A 23,243-nucleotide genomic window follows, 5' to 3' on the forward strand; every position below is an offset into this window, starting at 1 on the left:
GTTAAGGGTTGGAAACTACCAGAAAATACACTGGAAGAGATTTACGAAGCTTAGCCCCAAACAAAAAATTCTGGGGTGGGATGTGGGGAAGCATAGCTCTCTCTTAAGGAAAACATTTTGCCGACCACTTAATGGAGTTTGGGGAGGAAGGAAGAGTGTACAGAATTCAACTGAATATGAAGAAGAATTTCCTTAAACGTTAGAAGGGACTGACTTTGTGAAGTAGTGAGCTCTCATTCCTGACAAAGGCCAAGGCTGTTCATCAGGAATGTCCTTGGGGGATTCAAGAATTGGAAAGGAAGTTGAATTAAGTCTTTAACTTCTCATCCAGGTCTAACACACTGTGATTCAAGGGCTGGTCTTCAAAGCAACACAGAGTATGGCCTGGTGGCTCCCTGCCCAGGAAGAAGGACATTCTGTTGCTCTGTGATATGTTAGGAGGGAGAATTTCCTGCACATGGTTCACTTACCGTCAGCTGTTACTCTGCCGTTCTGTTTTGGAATATCAGTGTCAAGCTTCCCGTTTTGGAAAGGGAGCAGTAGGGAATGAGAAGGGGGGAGAGGTTCTTGTATTAATCTTTCACTCGGTTCCAGGCATTCCTAATCTATTATGTCAATATGAGTTTATAACTAAATTTAAACGTTCAGGTTTCCCTTCCAGGGATGGGGAGGGGCAGTGAAACAGCTGCTAGGACTAGGGTGAGGCTAATAGTTGGAAGAAGCCAAACCACAGTCTATCTGCTTTTAAACTTAACAACAACAACAACAAAGTGAGCAGAACGAGAGGGAGTTGCTCCACCCCCAACACCACTGTTGCACAGACGTTTGGATCACCTCCTCAGCCAGTGAGGAGGTGAACACGGGAACAGGTGCGCCTCCCTCTTACCCCACTTCTAAGCAGGGATTATTTTGCTGCGTTCAGGGTGCCCGGTACCAATTAATCAAGGCTAGACAAAGGATATACCAGGAGGGGATGGGGTCGGGGGAGAGAAGCCAGGAGCCATGTAGCATGTACATTAAAGATGACATCATTGAAAGAGATTTGGCCCTCCTCTTCCCGGAGCTGGAAGCTCGCATGTCTGTGCAGGAGCCAAAGCGGGGTTGCTTGGGCGGGGGCGTGGGGGCGGTGAATTGGTGAGAGGAGGCGTGCCGGTGCTGGGGAGAGGTGTGGAGATGCGAAAGGCAGACCTGGAGTCGGCCGGCGAGCAGAGAAATCGCGGGGGCTGAGGTCTTTGCGCCGCTCCGAGCTCCGCCCCTGCGCTCGGCAGCCGCGCTCGGCCCTGAGAGGGGCACGCCTGTTTGGGGGTGGGGAGTATTGCACTGGCGCTGGGGGGCGGGGGTAAGTGGTGGTGGTGGCGGTGGAGAGCCGCCTGCGCATGTCAAGGCTGACGGAGCACACACGGTCGGGGCGCCTGGAGAAGGGCGGCTGGTCACGCGCCACCCAGGGTCTGGGCCCCTGCACGATCTGCAGGCGAGCTCGGGGACGGGGCCCACCCACCCCACCTCTCGATCGCAGGCCGCACAGAAGCTTCCGCCTCCTTCCTGGCCCCCCTCCGGACCTCCCCGGGGAGGCTCGGCGGGTGTGGACTGGACTGAGGTGGAACGAGTTCTGTAGCTCAGACGGCAGCCCCGGTGGTTTCGGGTGTGAGGGCAGGCCCAGCTGGAGAAGGCGATCAGGGCGGACGAAGCCGGCGCTCCCGGGTCTGGGTGGATCCTGGTCGGAGCGTAACTCTCAGTAGGGAGGTGAGAGGTGGATCAACCGGGACCCCTCCGGCAGCTCAGCCGCCTAGAGCCTGCCTGCCGCTCACTTCGGAGCTGAGCTTTCCCCGAGGTGCAAACAGGGGAAACAGCTGAGCGACTGGAATTGGAAGTTCCGGGTGGGCGGGGAAGGCTCTGTCCGTGGTGCTGATCCGGATCCCAGCAACGGGCTCCGGGGAGGGCGCGCCACGCTGCTGATCCACTCCCTCGAATTGGGGCAGTCCGCCAGGGTGGCTTGGAGCTGAAACCCCCGCCCGGCTCAAGAAGCCCGCAGAGCCTCCCCAGTAAACGGCACTTGGCCCTTATTTCAGTCAGAAAGTCGCTCCCTTGGAGCAGTTCGTCCCAGAGGGTTTCCTCGAAAGTACTGAGAGGGAGCATTTGTTGACCCAGGGAATCTCTCTGTTTAGCCCCGGAAGCCACCCGCTGAAAAAGATGCCTGGCTTCAACAGATTGTTTCCCCTGGCTTCCCTCCTGCTCATTTTGTGGGGTAAGTACCAGCACCCTGCCATGCGAGATGCAGATGACAGTAATAATGCTAACAGTAATAACACTTATTGATGTCGTTGGTGAAAACGAGGAGCCCTGGCTGACTTCCCCCTGTGCATGTCTGCCAGACACGGGATCCAGAGGGGTTCCATGAGAGCTGGGATTCTGAGATTGGAAAAAGGCCTCCCCACTCCCGTGCTGCTTTATTCCTGAACTTCCCTTGGTGGTTTTTCCACCCTTCCTCCCGTTTCCTGTTAATTTCAAAGTATTTTTTCCCTTTCCCGTAGCTGAAAGAGCATGCAGTCACATTCATTATTTAAAAATCTCGGTTACCGTTACATTTCATTTCTCAATGAGGTCTTTGAATTAATTTTTATATATTAAAAAAATCTGGATGCGTGCATTTTGAGAATGAAACTAGTTGTTGATCCATCTGTTTAATTTCAATAAGTAAAACAGGCTTCAGCCATTTGCAGCGATATATTAGATAAATAGGCACGTGGGAATTGCATCTTTCTTCTTTTTCATGAACGTGTGGAATTAAGGTGCGTTGCTGTTTGGGGGGCTGAGTTTTTTTGCCTTTAAAGATAAATAGGTTCTTGTTTGTCTGCTGTGAAGGAGTGAGGTGACCTTCTCCCTCCAAATAAGGGAATCCTATACTTGAAACAGTAAGGCTGAGCAGAGTGGTGTTAGAGATGGGCTTGCAGTGGGGTCTGCATGTGTGTAGTGGGAGTTAATGAGTCTACATGATAATGTCTGAATGTGTGATTGAGAGAATGCTTTACTGTGTTGATGTATGCCTCAGGGTCTGAGTGTGTATGCTAGTGTATGTCAGAGCATGTTAGCATGGGCATCTGCACGGATTGATGAGGATGTAGTAGTGTGTGTGTGTGTGTGTGTGTGTGTGTGTGTGTGTGTGTGTGTGTGTGTGTGGTGGTTGTGTAGTTATGGGCATTTCAGTCTTGGCAACTTAGATCCTCAGGTCAAATATAGGTGCTCTCCAGTTGATAATTGCTTTACATGATCTTAGCTACATTCCTCCATGTTAAAAATCAATAACCAGTATAATTAGATGCGAGCATGCCCACCTGCCTTACTGAAACTGGGTATAGGATTATGCTCTGTGGTTGGCAGGGAACTCATTCTGCTGGTGCAGTGGCAGATATGCTGATGGGAACAGCCTCTTTACCTTAGTATCACTTTATTAAGCCTCCAGGACTAACTCTGGCTGCCAGCATTATCTGGACTTTGCATGTGACCAGAAGCAGAGCCAAGCTTCCTGTTGAACAAAATGCCTGATGAGACAGGCTGGGAAGGACAAAGAGGGAGAGTAATGCCAGTCCCAAGGGCAGACTCACCGCCACCCATCCCCAGTAGGGTCGACCAGACCTGAAGATGAAGCAGACATAATAGGTCGCCAATGATCTCACCTGCCTTGAAGACTTAAGGCTGTGATTTCCTCAGGGGGAGGCTAAGACTAGGGGGCTTAGGAGAGGTTAGTTGGGCTGTATAAGAAAGAGCATGAGTAAAGCAATGAGAGATGAAGTTGTAGGGAAGGCTGGGGAGAGATTCTAAAGAGCCTTTCTTCCCAAACCCTAATTTAAGTTTTAGCATATATGCCTGAATTCTAGTGGAGGGGGAGAGCACTCTATAGGCCAAGGACCTTTTGACTAGGACTTACAAAGCCTGGATTGGAGTCTTAGCTCTGCCACTAGCTTGCTGTGTAATAACCTTAGAGTATTTTGTTCCTCATATACGTATATTTGGAAATACATAAGTTTGGAAATTGGGGCGGATGATATCTAACGTCCCTTTTAGCTGCACAATTGAATGGTAGGGTAATGTAATGTTTGCATGTAATTCCAGCATTGGAAAGCACTTAACTTAGATGTGTTCACCCTTCCCAATATGAATGGAATTTTTTCCATTCTTTTATTTTCTGCGTGAATTGAACAAAATTCCCTTATTTCCTTCAATAAAGTATATAATAATAATAATAATAGAATCTACACTTGCCTTGTGCTTTACAGTTTACAAAGCAATTTTCAATCTATTTCTTCTTTTGGTCCCCATAGCAATCCTATGGTGGTAGTCAGGGAAAGCAGTATTATTTCCAATTTAGAGATGAGAAAATGAGTGCAGTGGAGGGGAAAGGACTTCCTAGAGAACTCTTACCTCTTGATTTCAGTCTTGCAGGGCTTGTTCTAGCTCCTCTTATGGACATGTGTGCTGCTATACAGGATTGCCAGGTTGGCGTCTGTCCTCTCATCCCTCTTTGGAGCCACCCTTCCACTCCTCTCCCATGCCATTGCCTTTCCTAGGGCCTTACTCATTTTTACCTCCTAGTGTCTTCTCTGATTTTCCTCTCCCAGGTGTTGGTTGTGTCGGGGAGTGTTTTCCTCTCTTCCCCCAGTAACCCATTTTACATCCCATTCTTTCAATGCTCTGCTAAGTGACTGGCTAATCTGATAGACCAAGTCATTTCAGGGTGTTAATATCTACAAATAACATCATTTATCACCCCCCTTTGGAAAGTATTTACATTCTAATCAAAGCCTTTATTTTCTTAGCATTGCAGAGCAAAGTTAAGAGGAGCAATATAGCCATAACCAAAGAAGAAAAAGATTTGGGGTTATTAGAGGAGTTGGTTACATACACATTACTATCCACCTGATAATAGATTGATGCTATTCCTTAGTTAAATATAATCATAATTAATATTTTCTTCCTTCTCTGGCTTCCTCATTATTACTATAGACATTGAAGAGGAGACCATGGGTCAAATGATTTGGCCAAGATTATTCCAGGAGTTTATTATTCACAGTCAGCAATGTGGGTTGAATGTCGACCATATGTACAATCTTTGCTTGGATATCTAGAGGATTTCTTGGAAAGAGAGGCAATAGTGTACTGGAGACTTACAGGGTGAAGAAATATACTTTACCTTTTGGTGGAAGGAGCAGCGAGTCATATCGCAAAGGAAGGCAAACAAGGATGAGAGGATTCTGTGGCCATTTTGCAATGTTCCTTCCAGGACCTCATGAATTAAATTGACCTCATGAGCTGAGTTCTTTCTTAGGACTTCATACCGGACTTTGGCAAGGAGAAGGCGATCAGTGGGGCTTGCTGTCTGATGATACCTTGGATTACTCAGGGGCAACTCAGAACAAAGAGAGGCTGCCGTGCCCTACTCACCATCCTGACTGCGTGTATTCTGCCTTCCCTCCTTTAACTCTAAATGAACTAACCGTGTTTATATTTAAGACCAACTCATCTACTTGTTCACTAGAGGCTATCACCTCTCACCTATTCAAGGATGTTAGTCCAGCAAACTATACACTTTCAAGCCCCAGCAGCTCTACTGTTCCCTTCATCCAAGCAAAGTCATTGAACCACCTCTCAGTCTGATCACTGTACCAGCCTCTTAACTGTTCTCTTTGCTTCCACCCTTATCCTTCCTCACCTCTTCAGTTTATTCCCAACATAGCAGTCAGATCAGGTGATTTTGTATAAATCATGTCATTCTTCCACTCAACAGCCTCCAGTGCTCCCATGTCACTCAAAGCAAAAGCCAAAGATCTAACTGTGGGCTGGAAGAGCAGCCATGATCCGGCTCTGACTTATTTCTCCTGCCTCATCTCCTCCTACTCTCACTTTGTGCCCTGTACTTTATTGTGCTTTTTGCTTTTGCCAACACACTCCCACCCTAGGGCTCTCGAGTTGCTATCTCCTCTGCACACCTTCACACAGATATTCATCCAGCTTGCTCCCTCCTTCCTTTCCTTCAACACCTGCTCGACGTCACCTTCTCAGTGAGTCTCTGATGATTCTATGCACACTCTAACTCCTCTATTCTGTTTTATTTTTTCTTATAATTGCACTTATTGCAGTTTAATGGTGCTTATTTTCTCTCTCCTTCCACTGGAATGTGGGCTCCATGAGAGCAGGGATGGTTTCTGTTTTGTCCCCTGTTGTGTTCTCAGTGCCTAGAGCAGTGCCTGGCGCACAATAAGCACTCGATATATGTTGAATGAGTGAACAAATAAATGAAGGAAAATAGCATTAACAAATGTACAAAGCACATTCATAGAAATCATCCCATAGAATTTGCATGACACATCTATTAGATAAGTATTATTTTCAGCATTTTGTTGATGCATAGACTGAGTCTCAGAGAGGTTAGACAGTCTACCAAACTGGGAATTCTCTGGCGGTCCCGTAGTTAGGACTCTGTGCTTTCACTGTAGGGACCTGGGTTCTATCTCTGTTTGGGGAACTAAGATCCTGCAAGCTGTGCATTGTGGCCAAAAAAAGTCTATCAAACCCAAGCCTTCAGCTGCGCAATACCATCTTTCTTCTGCCTCTATAAGCGTAACTGTACATTCCTTGGTACATTTTCGTATTCTTCTCTGAAGTCATCATCATTGCACTAACTCATCTTTTCCACGTCTCATTAAATATGAATGTGCCCCGAGGCTCCCTGCTACATGGGGTTCTCAATGCACACTCTACACCTCTATCCGCTCCCAAACTTTTGCACAGACCATGCTTTATTTTTTTTAAACCAGGTCTATACTCAAGTTTTCAAACTCTTCATATTCTGAAAATGTTTCTGATCAGTTCTCTCTAGATATGGACCCTCCCCCGATTAAAGTGGTGACCCATTATGCAGAAGCAGGAGAGCCTCTTGCAGGCTGCCTGATAAAACCACCCCCTGCTTGTTGAGAGTTTAAAGCCAATAAAATTTATTTTACCTTGATATGTTAAATTTTATCACAGTGCCTCTAGTTTTTAAACTCTATGTCTAAAAATTAAATTTGTTGCTTTCTGAGTCAAATATTTCGTTTTTTGACTCATAGTGAGTCGGTCAGTCTCATTTTAAGTTCTAAATAAAGCTTTTCTCTGCTTTTAGAAAGAACTGTCTGCCAGTAGAGGAACAGACTGACCGTTCACCGTGGACTAGTTTTTAAATTACTATGTGTATTATTTCATTTTTTAGGGGTTCCGTTTTTATTATTAATGAGAAGGTAGCCTCAGAAGGGGTTAGAAGTTCTGATATAAGAATCGTTGGCAATTCATCTCACTTTTGAATCTTCTGTATAACAGGCAAACTCTCTTACCAAAGAGTCTTTCAATTCGCTAACAGCTTCAGCACCAGAAAAAAAAAATTTTTTTTAATTGAGTTAGCTTTACTTTCATGTGACTTTTGCAGTTGGAAAGAATCTATTTTCTCTTCCACAGGCCAACCTTCAAATATTTGAAGACAGGTGCGTCGGTGTTCAAGCTAAGCCCTCCCGGTCCCCGCTTTGTTCTTACCAGACGTTGCCCCCAGACCCTTCTCCGTCTTGCTTTCCTCTGCACATGCACTCGTTGAAAACTTCCTTTCGTACGATGGGACACCCTGAATTGATCATAGTGGCCCAGATTTGCTCTGAACCGCACAGGGGAACTGCTCCTCCTTTGTCCTGCCGTGTACATCTGATAACACAGCCCACGTTTGCACTTGCTTTCTTGGCAGCCACGTCCCACTTTTGATTCATTCTGAATTTTCAGTCTGCTGTACTTACCCTCTTTAATGGGCCATGAGCTTCTAGAGGGCAGGAACTATAAGTCCAGGCCTGCGGGTGGCCTCCAAGGTGCCCCCCAATCTGACTCCCCCTTTTTTTGTTTTTTACTTTTTTTAATTTTGTTTTTATTTTATTTTACTTTTTTATTTTTTTAATTATTTTCTCTTCTTCCCCTTCTCATTTTTAACTGTGTGTCTCCCTCTCCTCCTTGGGTGAAGCATCATCGCCCCAGCCCCAGGGTCAGCTCACCGTTCTCTTCCTTGCTGCTCCGTCCTCCACCATGCACCAGAATTACCTACATTTGCCATAAAACACAGATATGATTGCATCTCTCTAAGGCTTTAAACCATGTGCCCCCTCCTATTGTGAAGGGCATACAGAGGTCTTCACAACATGGGTCCGATCTACCTTTCTGGCCTTAAGTCTCACCATCCTTCTCTTCCTCTCTTCCCAGCCCAGCCAGGAGTAACTGCCTCTCCTCTAGTATGTCACTCATCATGGTCTGGTTTTATGACAGGAGTATGTGTTCCCTGCTAGACTATAAATGTCTTTAGGGCGTGAAGCGTGTTTTATTCATCTTTGTATCTCAGCGTCAGGCCTGGCATAGAGTAGATTTCTGTGGGTGTTGGTGGAATGAAGGGGTGCATGGGTGGTTGATGGATGGATGCATGGGTGCCCTGTTTCCCACCTTGACTCTAAGTCCTTGAGGGCAGAGCTGAGGTACGAGCTGTACCGCATCCCTGCTGCTTCCGGGGAGGCTTGCAGTCAATGCTGGCTCATCCCTGCCCGTTGTGAGAGGGGTGTACCTGGGGAGACATGTACACGTGCATGCTGTTTTCCAGTTTGTCTCATGATTCTGCCTTCTCTGTCTCTCCTCCCTCCCTCCTTGTTCTCCACTGCCTCTCCCCTAACACCTCCTGTCCCTTCCCTGGTGTCCGGGCTCTCCCCAGCTGGCGTCTGCTCCCCTGTGTGTGTGGAAGTACCCTCGGAGACGGAGGCGGTTCAGGGCAATCCCATGAAGCTGCGCTGCATCTCCTGCATGAAGAGGGAGGACGTTGAGGCCACCACGGTGGTGGAATGGTTCTACAGGCCCGAGGGCGGTAAAGATTTCCTTGTAGGTCTGACTGCTGACTCTGCCCTTTGTTTCCGCTGGCCTCTGCCATTGTGTGCCTGGCTCCCAACAGCCTGGGGAATGACGATCTGACAAACACTGGCTCTTTCTCTCCAAAGCACTGACAGCTCCTCTGCAGATAACTGACAGCCTTAGTTTAGCCCAGCCTCTGGGAAAGGGAGGGCTCCAGGCCAGCTCTGGGCACTCCCGGTTACAGGCAGGGTAAGGAGGAGAAAGGCATGAATAGTACTTAGAGCCTACTGTGTGCCAGTCACCCCACTAGGCACTGTGCAGGTGTTTTCATTGAAGCTCTGCACCATCCTGCTGGATGGATTAAATTCACAGAAACATTGAAATAACTCCAAGGGTCATTAAATGAGATAGCATAGGTTACCTCATTTCAGTCTCACAATCTCAGTGAAACAAGAATGTCAGGCATGACCAAGACTGATGTGCAACTGGCACACACACATCAGTGGGTAACATATTGAAATAGTCCTATAGTGGTTACTTGTGCCAAATCTCCCAAGTGGCTTCATCACCACCCTTCCCACTAGGAACCTCCAGACCTCCCACGATGTGGGAACTAAGGGATCAGCCATGGCCACTGTCAGTTCTGATTGGTTGGTGCCAGTGCCAAAATGGTTGTTATATACTTTGAACACCAACTTGGGGATGACCATTATTCACATTGTCACTGTCTTTGGAGCCAGGCTGCCAGGGATTGATTCTTTTTTTTTGCGGTACACGGGCCTCTCCCTGCTGTGGCCTCTCCCGTTGCGGAGCACAGGCTCCGGACGCGCAGGCTCAGCGGCCATGGCTCACGAGCCCAGCCGCTCCGCGGCATGCGGAATCCTCCCGGACCGCGGCACGAACCCACGTCCCCTGCATCGGCAGGTGGACCCCCAACCACCGCACCACCAGGGAAGCCCATGGGGATTGATTCTTGACTCCACAACTTATTTTAACTCTGTATCCTTGGACAAACTGCTTAACCTTTCTCTCTGTGCCTCAGTCTCCTCATCTCTAAAATGGGGATATAAGCCATAGTTACCTCACAGAGCTGTTACCAGGACTCGTGCTATAATTTTTAATGCGTTGAGAATAGTTCTGGAATACAAGAAGTACTGTATAAGTGTCTGATAGAGAATACACACACACACACAAATGGGGTAACTAAGGGTCAAAGAAATTAAGTTAGTGAGACAGCTTAGATTTGAACCAGGTCGTCTGACAGCAGATACAAAGCCCTTATTACTGCACTGCCTCATCTTCCTGGGGGCAAGTTTTTCCCCACGAAGACCTAATGGAGACACAACATTAGGATGAAATTGAGTTTTGCTTGCCCTTCTGTCTAGCTCTCCTAAAGCTGGACTCATTTCTCACTCTAGGCTGGATGTGCCATTCTGATGTGGCTTTGCCGCACTCAGGTGCCAGGCCTGGGACAGTAGGCTTCCTAGCGCCTGGCTCAGGGCTGACCGCAACCGAGGCTAGTGCGTAGGTTACAGGAGCCTGGACGTCTTGACCAGATGCAAAGGTCCCCACGAGCCTCAGGTCTGTTCATATGCCAGCCACCTGCTCTGCTTCCAGGCCTGCCCAAAGTGAGGAGAAGGTGGCTCAGATGGAGGAAAAGAAACTTAAAAAATTGTGCTGGAAATACAGAACAACACTAATAGAAATTTTTGTGACAATGAACATGTTCCATATTCGTGCTGTCCAGTTCAGTAGCCACCAGCCACAGGTGGCACTGAACACTTGAACTGTGGCTAGTGCAACTGAGAAACGGAATGTTACATTTTATTTCATTCCTAGTAAGTTAAATTTTAATGTAAGTAGCCACACGTGGCAAGCGGAAACTAGATGGACTGCACAGCTGTAGAAGGAAACAAAAAAAAAGGTATGTCAGAAGGTGGAAGTGTTTGAGAAGAGAAATGTAGAGACCACATTTCAGATCTAATTTCGCCCAGAGTGGAAGAGCTGATATGTGCACATTGGCTGGCAGCTCTCTGCTCATGTGGGCCACTTAAGCAGCCTGGGTCCCCTTCCTGCGGCCTGGCCCCGACTGCTCACATCCCCTCCAAGGGGACCAGCTCCGAGAGACACTTTTGGAGGCCAGAGCTCTCAGACGTCTTCATGACGAATGAAGCTGCCTCTCTGCCTTAGTCTCTCCCCGGCTGCCCCCATGACACACCTTTCTCTCTTGTTCTCTCTGCCTCCTTCCAATCCTTCCTTTCTCTCAATTTCCCTCTCCTGATCTCCTGTACACTTCACTCACCTTCCTCTGTCCTCTTTCTTTCCAGCCCTTTTCCCTGCCCACTTCTTCCTGCCGTGTCCACGTGCCCTGACACCTGGGTGCCTTTGCCCGTCTTTCCCTGTCTTTGCTCTCTTCCCTGCCCTCCTCTGAGACGCCCATCCCACTCCCACATTTGGGAGCTCCTGGTAACACTGTCCCCGTCCCCACGTCCGAGCACCATTCTGGTCCTTTTCTCTGCCCTGTCCCCACCTCTACCCTGTCTTCTCTCCTACACCCTCTGCTTCTCTACCTGCAGATCTATGAGTATCGGAACGGCCACCAGGAGGTGGAGAGCCCCTTCCAGGGACGCCTGCAGTGGAACGGGAGCAAAGACTTGCAGGACGTGTCCATCACTGTGCTCAATGTCACCCTGAACGACTCCGGCCTCTACACCTGCAACGTGTCCCGGGAGTTTGAGTTTGAGGCACATCGCCCCTTCGTGAAGACCACCCGGCTGATCCCCCTCCGTGTCACCGAGGAGGGTAAGGCTAGGGCACAGGCTCCCTTGGGTGCCCTGCTCTCGGGGGAGGGAGGACAGCGGGTTTCCACATAAATAAGCCCCTTGCAGAATGCAAAACCCCATGTATCTGGAGTGGTGATATCTAAAAATGTCACCACTGGCTTGTCCTCCTGGGGCGGCCAGCTTTCTGCAAGCCGCCCGAAATCTTGCCTCTCTGTGTCTTTCCTCAAAGCAGAAAGGCTTGGAGATGATAGTGCAGTAATCTTGACCCGGCCCCTGGACTCTCACCTTTAGAGAAAGAGGACAGCCTCCCTGAAGCCTAAAACTGCCAAGACAGTTACACCTACTCTGGCCTGCACGGAATCTCGGACTCAATGGGCTCAGAGAAATCTCCTGAGGTTCTCTAGAGGTCATCTACCCTCTTGTCTGTGACTCATACAAACCTCTGAAGTAGCGGTGCTCAAACTTCAGCCAGTCTCAGATTCCCCTGCAGGCCTCTCACCTTTGTGGCCTCTCCCGTTGCGGAGCACAGGCTCCGGACGCGCAGGCTCAGCGGCCATGGCTCACGGGCCCAGCCGCTCTGCGGCATGTGGGATCTTCCCGCACTGGGGCACGAACCCGTGTCCCCTGCATTGGCAGGTGGACTCTCAACCACCGCGCCACCAGGGAAGCCCCCTGCAGGACTTCTTAAACCCAGGCTTTCTGATTCCGTAGATGGAGCATGACAAAAAGAGTTTCCAGGAAGTGCTGTTGCTGCTGGGGACTGCACTTTGAGAACAACTGCTGTAAACCAAAGTCTGACAGCCTCTGTCTTCTGTCTCCCTCCACAGTAGTCATACAAGCAACCCCTTCCCCTTCCGTGGCGTCTCTCGTTATATAACCTCACTTTCAGCTATGAGAAGGGGAAACGCGGTTTGCTCTCCAATCTTTAAATTTTCCCGATTTCCCACAGCTGGTTCCTTGTTAGGCTGGGAAGTTCTTTCATCAACCTAACTCAAAAGTTTCTGTTGCGATCGAATCCAGAATCTTGAGGGTGAACTTAGAACTGGTCTTGTTCTGCTTTCCATGGACTCGCTGTTCAGAGCACTGTGGCTTCTCATCCCTTGCAAATGTTCCTTTATGTGGCAGAGGAGCGATATATGCATCTCCCTTTGTGTTTTCTCACCCAGGCTAAATGATGACTCCATTTTACTTAGCCCTTCCTAGACGATCTATTTCCAGCACGTTCTCAGCATTATGGCTGCCCCAAGATGCAGGTCAGTGAACAGGCAAAAGGTGTGGGGCAGGAAAGAAAGGAGAGGTCAAATTAAAGCCAGGCTCTTCCTAGAAAAGAATGCCAGGATTCCCGACTTTCAGGCCACAAGTGTATTTATTTTTTTATCGTGTTATTGTGATTAAATTCATGAAGCAAACGAGAGTGCACAGCAGAGCGGGCTATGTCATGATTTAGACAAGACTAAAACGAAGGTAGGTCAATCCAGATGGTGCACAGGGACTCTCAGGCCACTTGGCTCAGACCTGATGAGCCTCTTCCCCTCCTTGAGCCCGTCTCCTCTTGTGTGAATCGAGGGGGTTGGACTGGGAGCTCTCTAAGGTATTTTTTTGTTCAGAAGTTCCATTATCCTCGTCTGTTTACACACCTGTGCCCCCGGGGGAAGGGAGTCTGGCGCCCTCTGCTGTTCACCCTCGGGACTGTCGGCTGGTGACAGCCAGGCCCTAGGAAGCTGCCTGTCTCCACCTTGTGCTCTCAAAGGCTTTTGCCTCCAGAGACCTTTGCGCAGCCAGTGGAAAGGGTGGCAAAGCGGAGCCAGTCTGCCTGCCTGCCGGGCACCAGAGCCAGACTTGGGTAAGAACAGAGGGAAAACAAGTTTGTCATCAGAGCCACAGAGCCCCTCGGGACGTTAGGGCTGGAAGGAAGCTTGGCTGTCTTTCAGTCCAGGGGTCTGAACAAAGAGCTGGCATCGGAATCACCCAGGGGGCTTTCCTTCAGTGCAGAAGGCCCCATACCACTGCTGCGGTGTGAGTGCAGCAGGTTGGGGTGCGGTCTGGCGAAAGTCAGTTGAAATGACTCCCCAGGTGGTGGGAGGGTGCAGCTCTGACGCCCTCATGTTGTGGCTGGGAGACAGAGCTCTGGAAGAGGAGGGCTTGCCCAGACATGAAGCACGTTAGCACCAGAAGCAGGACTGCGGTTCAGATCTTTGCCTCTATTACCTGTGTTTCCACTGCATCTTTTCCCTCCACCACCACCCACTCCCTGCCACTTTTTCTTTTTCTCTCTTCCCCCGACCCCGTGACCCCTTTGGCAGCCCTCTGCATCCCCACCCCCAGATATTCACTGCTCTCATACTGCTGCACGCTCCACCATGACACATTCCCCACGTCTGCTCCATCCCTGTGGTCCCAGAGAATCTCCCTGCTTCTCTTTGCTCAAGCCGGACTGATCCTGGCGTAGGCTCTCACCTCCTGGCTCTAAGACAGAAATCTGAGTTCTCTTCACCTAGAGGCAAATAAAGCTACTGAGGACAGCTTCCTGTGGTACTACTTCTGGCTACTGCATTTAAAAAGAAATAGGGGGGCTTCCCTGGTGGCGCAGTGGTTGAGAGTCTGCCTGCCGATGCAGGGGACGCGCGTTCGTGCCCCAGTCCGGGAAGATCCCACATGCCACGGAGCGGCTGGGCCCGTGAGCCATGGCCGCTGAGCCTGCGCATCCGGAGCCTGTGCTCCGCAACGGGAGAGGCCACAACAGTGAGAGGCCTGCGTACCGCAAAAAAAAAAAAAGAAAGAAATAGGGTGCTTGAAGTTGAGCACATCGCAAACCAGACCATTGTCAGCCCGTGAAAAGACATTTGATGTGTCTGGCATTCTCCTGTGCCTCAAGCTGCTTCTGTGACCTCCAGCTCCAGTTAGGAAACCTGGGTGATCCTGGAGCCCTTGGACTGCTTCTCTGAGGTGAAGGTCATGGCTGTGCCTATATTGTGCTTTTAATGAGCAAGGCCTTGAGGATGACTTATGCCCTATGAATAACCATGAATGTAATTTGCTGCTGAGAGCTAGCAAAGGGAGATGTGGCTGCAGCCTTCCTTGCCACTAGGAAGGAATATATGTCGGGACATTTGCCATGTATTATGTTTCAGTTATTTATTTTTTTAAAATGAAAAAAAAATTTTTTTTTTTTTTGTCTGCACCACACGACTTGTGGGATCTTAGTTCCCCAACCTGGGATTTAACCTGGGCCCCATCTGTGGAAGTGCCGAGTCCTAAACACTGGGCCGCCAGGGAATTCCCTATCATGTTTTATTTGTCATTTTTGTTGGTTAGGAAACAAGGAAGATCAATATTTATTTATACTCATTCATTCCACAAATACTTATTGAATACTTCAAGTATTCTAGGATTAGGCAACAGGCTGATAAATCAGAAATAAATATGTTCTTAGTAAGCATACAGTCAGTAGAGAAGAGAGATAAATACATCACAGTACAATCTGGGAAGTGTTATAATAGATGGATGGAAAAGTGCCTGGAGAAGAACGTGAATAATAACTGCACGAGAAGTTGAGGAAGGCTTCACAGAGGAGGTGACTTCAGTGGAGTCCAGAAAAATGGTTGGGAGATTGAAAAGCAGGAGGCGATGTTGGGACAGTGGTAGCACTGGGGTGTGAGATACAATCTAGGAAGAGGGAAGAGAAAGAAGAAACGTCCACAGATTCCAAAAGACCACAGCGTGTATGAGTAGAGAGGTTTTGCTGGCCAACCGAGTGGAAATGAGGTGAGGAAGGCTGCACGGCGAGTGGCCTCCTGTGCCCTGTTAAGAGAGTCAGGTCTCTATGCTGAGGGTGGTGTGGAATACTGGAAGGTTTTCAGTAGGTATATGGCAGGATCAGATCTGTGCTCCGGAAGTAGAACTCTGAGGACAGCCTGGTTCATATGTGGAATTCTCCAACCCTCATTTCTGTTTGGGTTTGGAAGGACCTGGAGGGAAGATGAGCTGGGAACGTCCTTGCTTCTCATCCAGACATGCTCAGGTCACTGGGTGGGCTGACGGCACTGTCCACGTGGCCCTGTCCATGTTTTCCGACGCCCTCTTCCCGGGGGTACCACACTCCACCACCCTAAGCTCAGAGGACAGAGTCGGCTCAACTGAGACATGTGCGTCACACCTGTGCAGACTTTTACATCTCCCAAGGTATCCTTAATACATCAGGTAATGTGTGGTATGAATTATTATCCTCACTTTACAAATTAAGAAGCTGAGTCTCAAATCAGGGAAACGACTGTTCACACACCGGGAAGTAGGAAAACTGAGACCCGGCTGCACGTATCTCAGCTCCAGGATTCCTTCCAGCTCTATAACTTCTTCCCCCACCCATCATTCTCCCTCATGCCTCCCTCCAGAGCATCTGAAGAAAGTCAGTGAGAAAGCGGACAGGCAGGAGAATTAGGGGATGTTAAATCTCACAGGTACCCTCTTGCGTTCCTTTAGACCCAGTGCTTATTTAAGACGTACCTAGAAATAGGCCTCGTGTATCTCAGACCTCAGGGACAGCTCTGGGTTTGTGGGACATGCATATTGTGAGCCTCACTCTCCCCCTTGCAGCTGGAGAAGACTTCACCTCTGTGGTCTCAGAAATCATGATGTACATCCTCCTGGTCTTCCTCACTCTGTGGCTGCTCATCGAGATGATATATTGCTACAGGAAGGTCTCAAAGGCCGAAGAGGCAGCCCAAGAAAATGCGTAAGTCCAAAGATGCCAAAATAATGATAGCTCGCCCCTTCCGAGCGCCTGCTCTCATGGGTGAGGCGGTGAGCAATTTACACAGTCCTCCACTTTCCTCACAACAACGTTTGAGGTAGGCAGCATGAATATACCCATTTTACAGATGCGAAAGCTGAGCCTGGGAAAGTTTGCCCAAGACCATTATAAGAGGCAAAGCCAAGTCTGACTTCGTGCCTGCTACCTCGTGCCCTGCACTCTTAACCACTATGTAAAGCCCATCCGCTGCCACCACAATCCCATGACGTTAGCATTATTATGACCATTTTATAGATGCTGAAGCAGTTCAAAGAGCTTAAGTGGCTTGCTGGGGCCACACAGATAATGAGAGGAGAGGCTGGGATTTGAACCGAAGCCTGTCTGGTGTCCTTGCTGTTCCCGACACATTCAGCTGTTTGCTGTAAACCACAGAGCTCATCAGGCCACCTGGGCTCTGCCGTCTATTAGCTAAGGAGCTCCAAACATGTTCTTTCCCCTGGAGCTTGGCCGTGATTGAAAACCCAGAGACGGGCTCTTCTGCTCCAACGTCCGGACTGTACCTTGGCCATTTTCGCCAAGGCCCTAGTCACTCGAGCACAGGTAACAGATGATGGGGTCTGAGAGTCTAAGGGGCCATGGTGGCTTGTTATTTGGGGAGAGGAAAGATAGAAAATAACCCTCACAGATTTACACAGTGGAGGTGATAAGCTAAAAACCCTAGGCTATTATCACCTAGAAATGCTTGATAAAGTATCATTTTTCATGATATCTATGATCTCAGGAAAGTAAAAAATTATAACTGACCAGATAGAAGGAAAGAAAGGATATGCTGGGGAGGTTGTCATTCCTGGTGACCTGGGTGATCAGATTTCAGTGCTTGAGCATAGGAAGTGCCCACACTTGGACAGGAAGTGCCCACACTTGGACAGGAAGTGCCCACACTTGGACAGGAAGTACCCACAGCTGGCCTTGCACAAGAAACAGAGTTGGAACTGAGGTCACCAGCAGAACCAGGATCCTCAGAGGGCTACAGCTCGTGCAAAAGATAGATCAGTAAATAATCATCAGTCCACCAGCCCAGAGAAAAGCCAAGGAAACCTATCTACCTGGCCTGACTCCAAGTAGAAACATAAAAGATTCTTGAGAACCGGTAACCACAAGCCCGCTCTCACAATGTTTGGGGTTTAAATTTATGCTACCCACGTGATCCAGGAACCTCTAAGCTGAGAAAGTCAATAAAAAAAAAAATTAGTCCCCAGACGGTGATAACCATGTAGATGCAAATGAAAAACTATTTTCTGAAGGGACCCGCTTTTAGCTGAGGCTTAACAGTGCTCCCCAGATAAAGCATTGCTGAATCTGATTCCACAGTCTCATCCAAAACTAAAAGACACAGCAGGAAATAATCCAGCATGAGCAAGAGAAGCAACAGATGGCAGGATTAAACCCCGGGAGCTTCAGACACAAGAAGGACCTGGTGGAATATAGAAAAGAAATTTGCTTAAAAGAGTTAAAACAAGAGTAGGAACCAAAACACAAGAATACAATAAGTTATTAAGAAAAAAGCAGGCAGATTTGAACAGGAGTAAAGAAAAACCTGGAAATGAAAAATACAGTCAATAACATTCAAAACTCAGTGGACTGGTTCACCAGAGATTGGATACTGGTAACCAGAAGATAAACATAAGGAAGTTCACAGAATGAAGCACAGAGATATAAAAAGGTGGAATATCACAAAGAAATAGGAAGACAAAAATTGACAAGATCGATTAGCATAGAAGAGAGAAAATGGAGGAGAGACAATATTCAGAGATACAGTGGCTAAGGAAAGGTATGACTCTTCAGATTCGGGTAGCATAATGTGTCCTGAGCAAGATAAATACATATAAGTCTAAACCTAAACACCAACCATCTTTAAACGGATTAATGGCAGCAACTAGTATAACCTACAGCAAATATCATCTATGTGGCAACTTTAGAAGAACTGCCTATAATATTAGAAATATGTCAAGGATACCTGCTTCTATTCTATACTGGAGATCCTAGGTGGTGCACTAAGTAAATACAAAAAAAAAAAAAAAAAAAAGAGTATGAATTGTAAAGAAAGAAACTAAATTATCATTCACAGCCAATATGATTACCTATATAGAAAATCCAAAGGAATCTATAGACAAACGATTAGGACTAGTAAGAAGGTTTCATAAGATTGTTGATACAAATCAAAATATTTATAAATATAAATATAAAAGCACCTATATTCCAGCCACAACAATTTAGAGAAACATGTCAATATTTAAAACATTTTTAAAAATTCAATTACAATAGCAACAAACACTCTCCAGCACCTGGGAATAAATCTGATAAAAATGTGTAAGATATTTAAGGAGAAAATGACAAAATTTTACTGAAAGATTTGAGTTAAATAAATGAAGACTAAAACCTCACTGTTACAAACATAGCAATTCTCTTCCAAATTAATCTGCAAATTCAGTAAAATCCCCATCAAAATACCCAATGGATTGTTCAAGGAACTTGATAAGCGGATCTTAAAAGTCATACAGAAGCCCAGAGGCTAAAAGTAGTCTAAGCCAGAGGATGGTCAGATAGTAAATATTTTAGGCTTTTCAGGCTACAGAGGGTCTCTGTCCCCTATTGTTCTTTCGTTTTGTTTGTGTGCAACCCTTTAAACAAGTAACAGCCTTTATTAGCTCATGGGCCATAGTTTGCCTATTTCAAAGAACAATAAGTTTGGGGGAGGTGGCTGGTAGGAGTTTTCCTGTCAGATATAAAGATGTCTTATACAGCTATTAGAGTAAAGATTTTATGATACTGGACTTCCCTGGTGGTGCAGTGGTTAAGAATCCGCCTGCCAATGCAGGGGACATGGGTTCGAGCCCTGGTCCTGGAAGATCCCACCTGCCGCGGAGCAACTGAGCCCGTGTGCCACAACTACTGAGCCTGCGCTCTAGAGCCCACGAACCACAACTACTGAGACCACATGCTGCAACTACTGAAGCCCGTGCACCTAGAGCCCATGCTCCACCAACAAGAGAAGCCACCACAATGAGAAGCCCGTGCACTGCAACGAAGAGTAGCCCCCGCTCGCTGCAACTAGAGAAAGCCCACGCGCAGCAACGAAGACCCGACACAGCCAAAAATAAAATAAATAAATTATAAGAGAAAAAAGAAAGATATTTTCAAGACATGGAATCATCAAAGAAAAAGACAAATGTCTCAGAAGGAAAACTGGTAAAGCAAATGAAGTCATATTGCAGAAGTACAAACCCAAATTGCTTATAAACTTATGAAAAGATGCTCAACTTCACCAGTAATCAGGGAAAGGAAAATTAAAAGATCTATAAAATGTAATTTCCCATCCATCAGTTTGGCTGATTTAATCTAACAGTACTAAGTCCTGAGAACAATGTGGATAAATGAGAAGACTCATACGTTGCTGGTGGAAGGAAAAAACAAAAGTATTTATTATTCTAGTCTGCTGAAAGGGCCATTCTCATTTCCTCTTGGGTAACATGGTGAGAAGGAAATGCAGAGGTGTTCTAGAGACATCCTTGTTCCTGGAGCCCTTGCTCCTTCCCTTTTCCTGTGTTGGCACCTCTGGGTACAAATGCACTGATTTTCTTCCCCCGTCTCTCCTCCAACAGGTCTGACTACCTGGCGATCCCATCGGAGAACAAAGAGAACTCTGCGGTACCAGTGGAGGAATAGGAGGGGGCAACCGGAGGTGATGTACAGGGAAGGGAGGGGCAGGTAGATAAGGAGGCAGGTTGTACAAGTGACCTTGACACCCACAAACCAAAATGACTTTAGAGTTGGTCCCTTAGATTTCACCCTACCCAGAGTCCCCACCCTCAGGGTACTTCTTTAAGTTGATGCCCAAGTAGTCAGAGCTCTGTGCGAGGTTCAAGTCCTTCAGAAGGTGAGTTGCTTTGGCCTGAGTGTTGGGGCAACTTGAACTCCTTACCCACAGTGACAAAAAATAATTTCCCATTCTCCCTCCTATGTAAGGATCGTGGATGAGGTCAGAGAGCCTTTGGCTGGGCTGGACTGGGCTGGCCATTCTCAGTGAGCTGTTTTATCACTGGTAGGTGGCCTGAACACTGAAGCGCTGGCTACCCCATGTTCAGTGATGTCAACAGCGTCAGGAGGGTGCCCCAGGGGCCACATCACTTCCCTTCACGCGTCCATCCTTCAGTTCATTCATCATACATCCACTCACCTCTGAACTGTCACCTCTGACTTGCTAACTCCATCAGACCTCCACACACAAGACTTTGCGAGAACCAAGGAGCCAACATTTCTACACGACTCAACCTCAGCCTGCCCTTGCTGTCAAGCAAGCAGCTCCCATGCCTGGACCCCCCACCCCCACCCCGTGCTCCACCCGGCTTCGAACACGTGCTGGAGCCGCTGATTCTCCATTGCCGCAAGTGAATGGAGGGCTTAACGGAAGGAAGCTGGAGTGATTAGTCTGGGTTAAAGCAAAAGGGTGTCATGAAGTGGGATTCCTTGAAGTCAGTTTTTCTAAGTTCCTGGTCCACTTGGCTGGAGCATCAGAGCAAAGCATGCGTTTCCAGGTCCTCCAGTGATAGAAAGGTCATTAAGCATGGACTAAAATGTTCTCTGGACTATGGTGCTCCAGGACTAGATCCCAAGAGGTCTCAAAGGCCTGGGTTAGTGTCAGTCCTTCAAGAAGCCGAGGGCAGGGGACTTGGGAAGTCATACAACACGTTCGTGATCCTCCTGGGGCAACGTGTGTGCCTTGCCAGGTGAACACACCACCGGAGATGGCGGGGTGGCATTGTTTTCCTGTGGGCACTGGGACTGCAATTCCTAAGTTCTTCCTCTCAAAATTTCTGTGGGTCAGTATTATTACTCATACAGGAGGCAACGGAGACTCAAGACAGGACTCCACTGATAAGAGACTTCAAAGGATACACTGGGGCAGATAGAAGCCTAAGGCGCGGTCCAGTTTACACTTCCCCGAGACGGGCTAATTTTGTCCTTGAAAAGACTTTGCAATTGAGTTTGGCGCAGAACTCGGTGGATTGCCTGGATGAGGTTAGCTCTGATTCAGGCCATTAGAAATTGGCCAAAAAGGCAGAGAGAAGGATGGGAGGTAGATTTGAAGAATTTCTTTAGTGAAAAGGTTTGTGAATCTGAGACGTCTTCCAGAAGGGGAACGCATCCGGGAATGGCATTTAACTAAGACACATGTTTTTAGCCTAAGATAGATGATGGCAAATGAGTGATGTGATAGAGGAGGGACAGGCTAGGTGGCTTCCAAATATTTCACCTGTGAATTCATAATGTCCAAGGTTTTTTTTGTTTTCCCCTAGATGTTAGGAGAGCAGATGAACACTGGAAACATTTTAGTCGGTATCTCATGTTTCCCTTTGAGTAACTGGTGTAAGTGCGATGTCCTTCTGCACCCTGTGATGAGAGGGGGAAGGATGCTTTATGGGATGTGAGAAGATGAAAGTGACTGGGATTCGATGAACAAGATGTCCCTCAGATCCAGGGGCATCTATGGGGAAAGATCCCACTCTCTTGGCTTTGGGCCTCACCTGACAAACTCAGTTCATCTCTGCCATCCCTGGGAAAGCACTTGAATTAGTCCTTGTTTACATATTTGAGAGTCTGATTTTATCGAAGAAAATACTTTCAATAAATTCAAGGCCTTTCTCTTTGGTAATTTCCCACACAATCTCTCTGAAATAGGAGACAGAATATAGATTTTCCTTACTTTCCTGTGAGGAAAACAGGCCTGGATTACTGTGAGGTTTTCCCAGTCACGTGGATGGCGGATGACAAGCCTGCCACAGAAACTCCTTTCTACCCCTCCACTTCCCTCTTGCGTCAGTAGACCACGCATCTAACTTGTGATCTAGAATGCACGTTTTTTTTCCTTTTTAAAAGCCCAACTCAGATATTTCCTGGGTGATTTTTAATGAAGCTGAATGGTACCTCTCTTTTTTTCTTATCCTTTACAAGTAATCTTCTGTAGTCTTTTCCTCCTCCTAACTTCTCAACTCTTCTCATCTTTAATGCTTTCTTTATTAAGCTATATGATTTACCAAGCATTTTAATTATCTTATTTCTTCTCCACAACTAGCTCTGTGAGGTGGATATTGCTAATACGTTAACAAATGAAGAAACACGCTGTCTGAGGCTAAGAAGCTTTACCAAATCATAAGTTCATATAGTGGGTAAACAGAGAGCTGGAATTCAGGTCTTCTGAGCCCTAGCCCAGCTCTCTTTCCACTGAGACCATAGCTGCTTCCTTTCCTCTCATTTTTCTTTTTTCTTTTTACTTCCATCTAATCTTTGCCTCTCTTGCTTGTCCTGAGAGGTTAAACATCTTCGCTCACCCCTAACCCCACTCCACTGCTCCTCTACCACTCTGCTTCTTGGTCCATGCTAAAACTGTGCTTTCAGAGTCTTAATCTCATGTTCGTTTCCCCTTTCTCGTTGGTTTGTACCTCATTATTTCTCCTGAATTGCAATTAAACTCCTTCCTGGGAGACTTGATCATGACTATAAATCCACAAGGTACTGTGATCACCAGCCTACTTCAAATCCTCACTCCCTCCCTGTTCCCCGCATATTCCTACAAAGGACCCAGATAAACGTGCACTGCTCTGGAAGCTCTATCTGGTATGCTGTTCTATTAAAGGGCTTAGAAATGTTCTCAAGGGCTATCATCACTCTAGGAACCCCACCTGTTGTCTTGGTGCTGGATAATTCCCCCTGACTGATGCTTAATAATACAATTCACTCAAGGCCAGCTCGGCTGG

At 47.4% G+C, this 23,243-nt stretch overlaps 1 protein-coding gene across 1 annotated transcript; it reads left to right on the top strand.

Annotated features, from left to right (window-relative positions):
* Positions 1-2,190: 2,190 nt before the first annotated feature.
* Positions 2,191-20,154, top strand: SCN3B (sodium voltage-gated channel beta subunit 3; the record flags this gene model as incomplete). The annotated part of the gene is made up of 5 exons (XM_082844108.1): positions 2,191-2,245; positions 8,762-8,925; positions 11,472-11,697; positions 16,272-16,410; positions 20,091-20,154. The coding sequence occupies 5 exons, from the start codon at positions 2,191-2,193 to the stop codon at positions 20,152-20,154; spliced, it is 648 nt and encodes a 215-aa protein (XP_082700234.1).
* Between the last annotated feature and the right edge of the window lie 3,089 nt (positions 20,155-23,243).

This window comes from Leucopleurus acutus (assembly GCF_964270905.1).
Source record: "Leucopleurus acutus genome assembly, chromosome: 8".
NCBI classification, from domain to species: domain Eukaryota; kingdom Metazoa; phylum Chordata; class Mammalia; order Artiodactyla; family Delphinidae; genus Leucopleurus; species Leucopleurus acutus.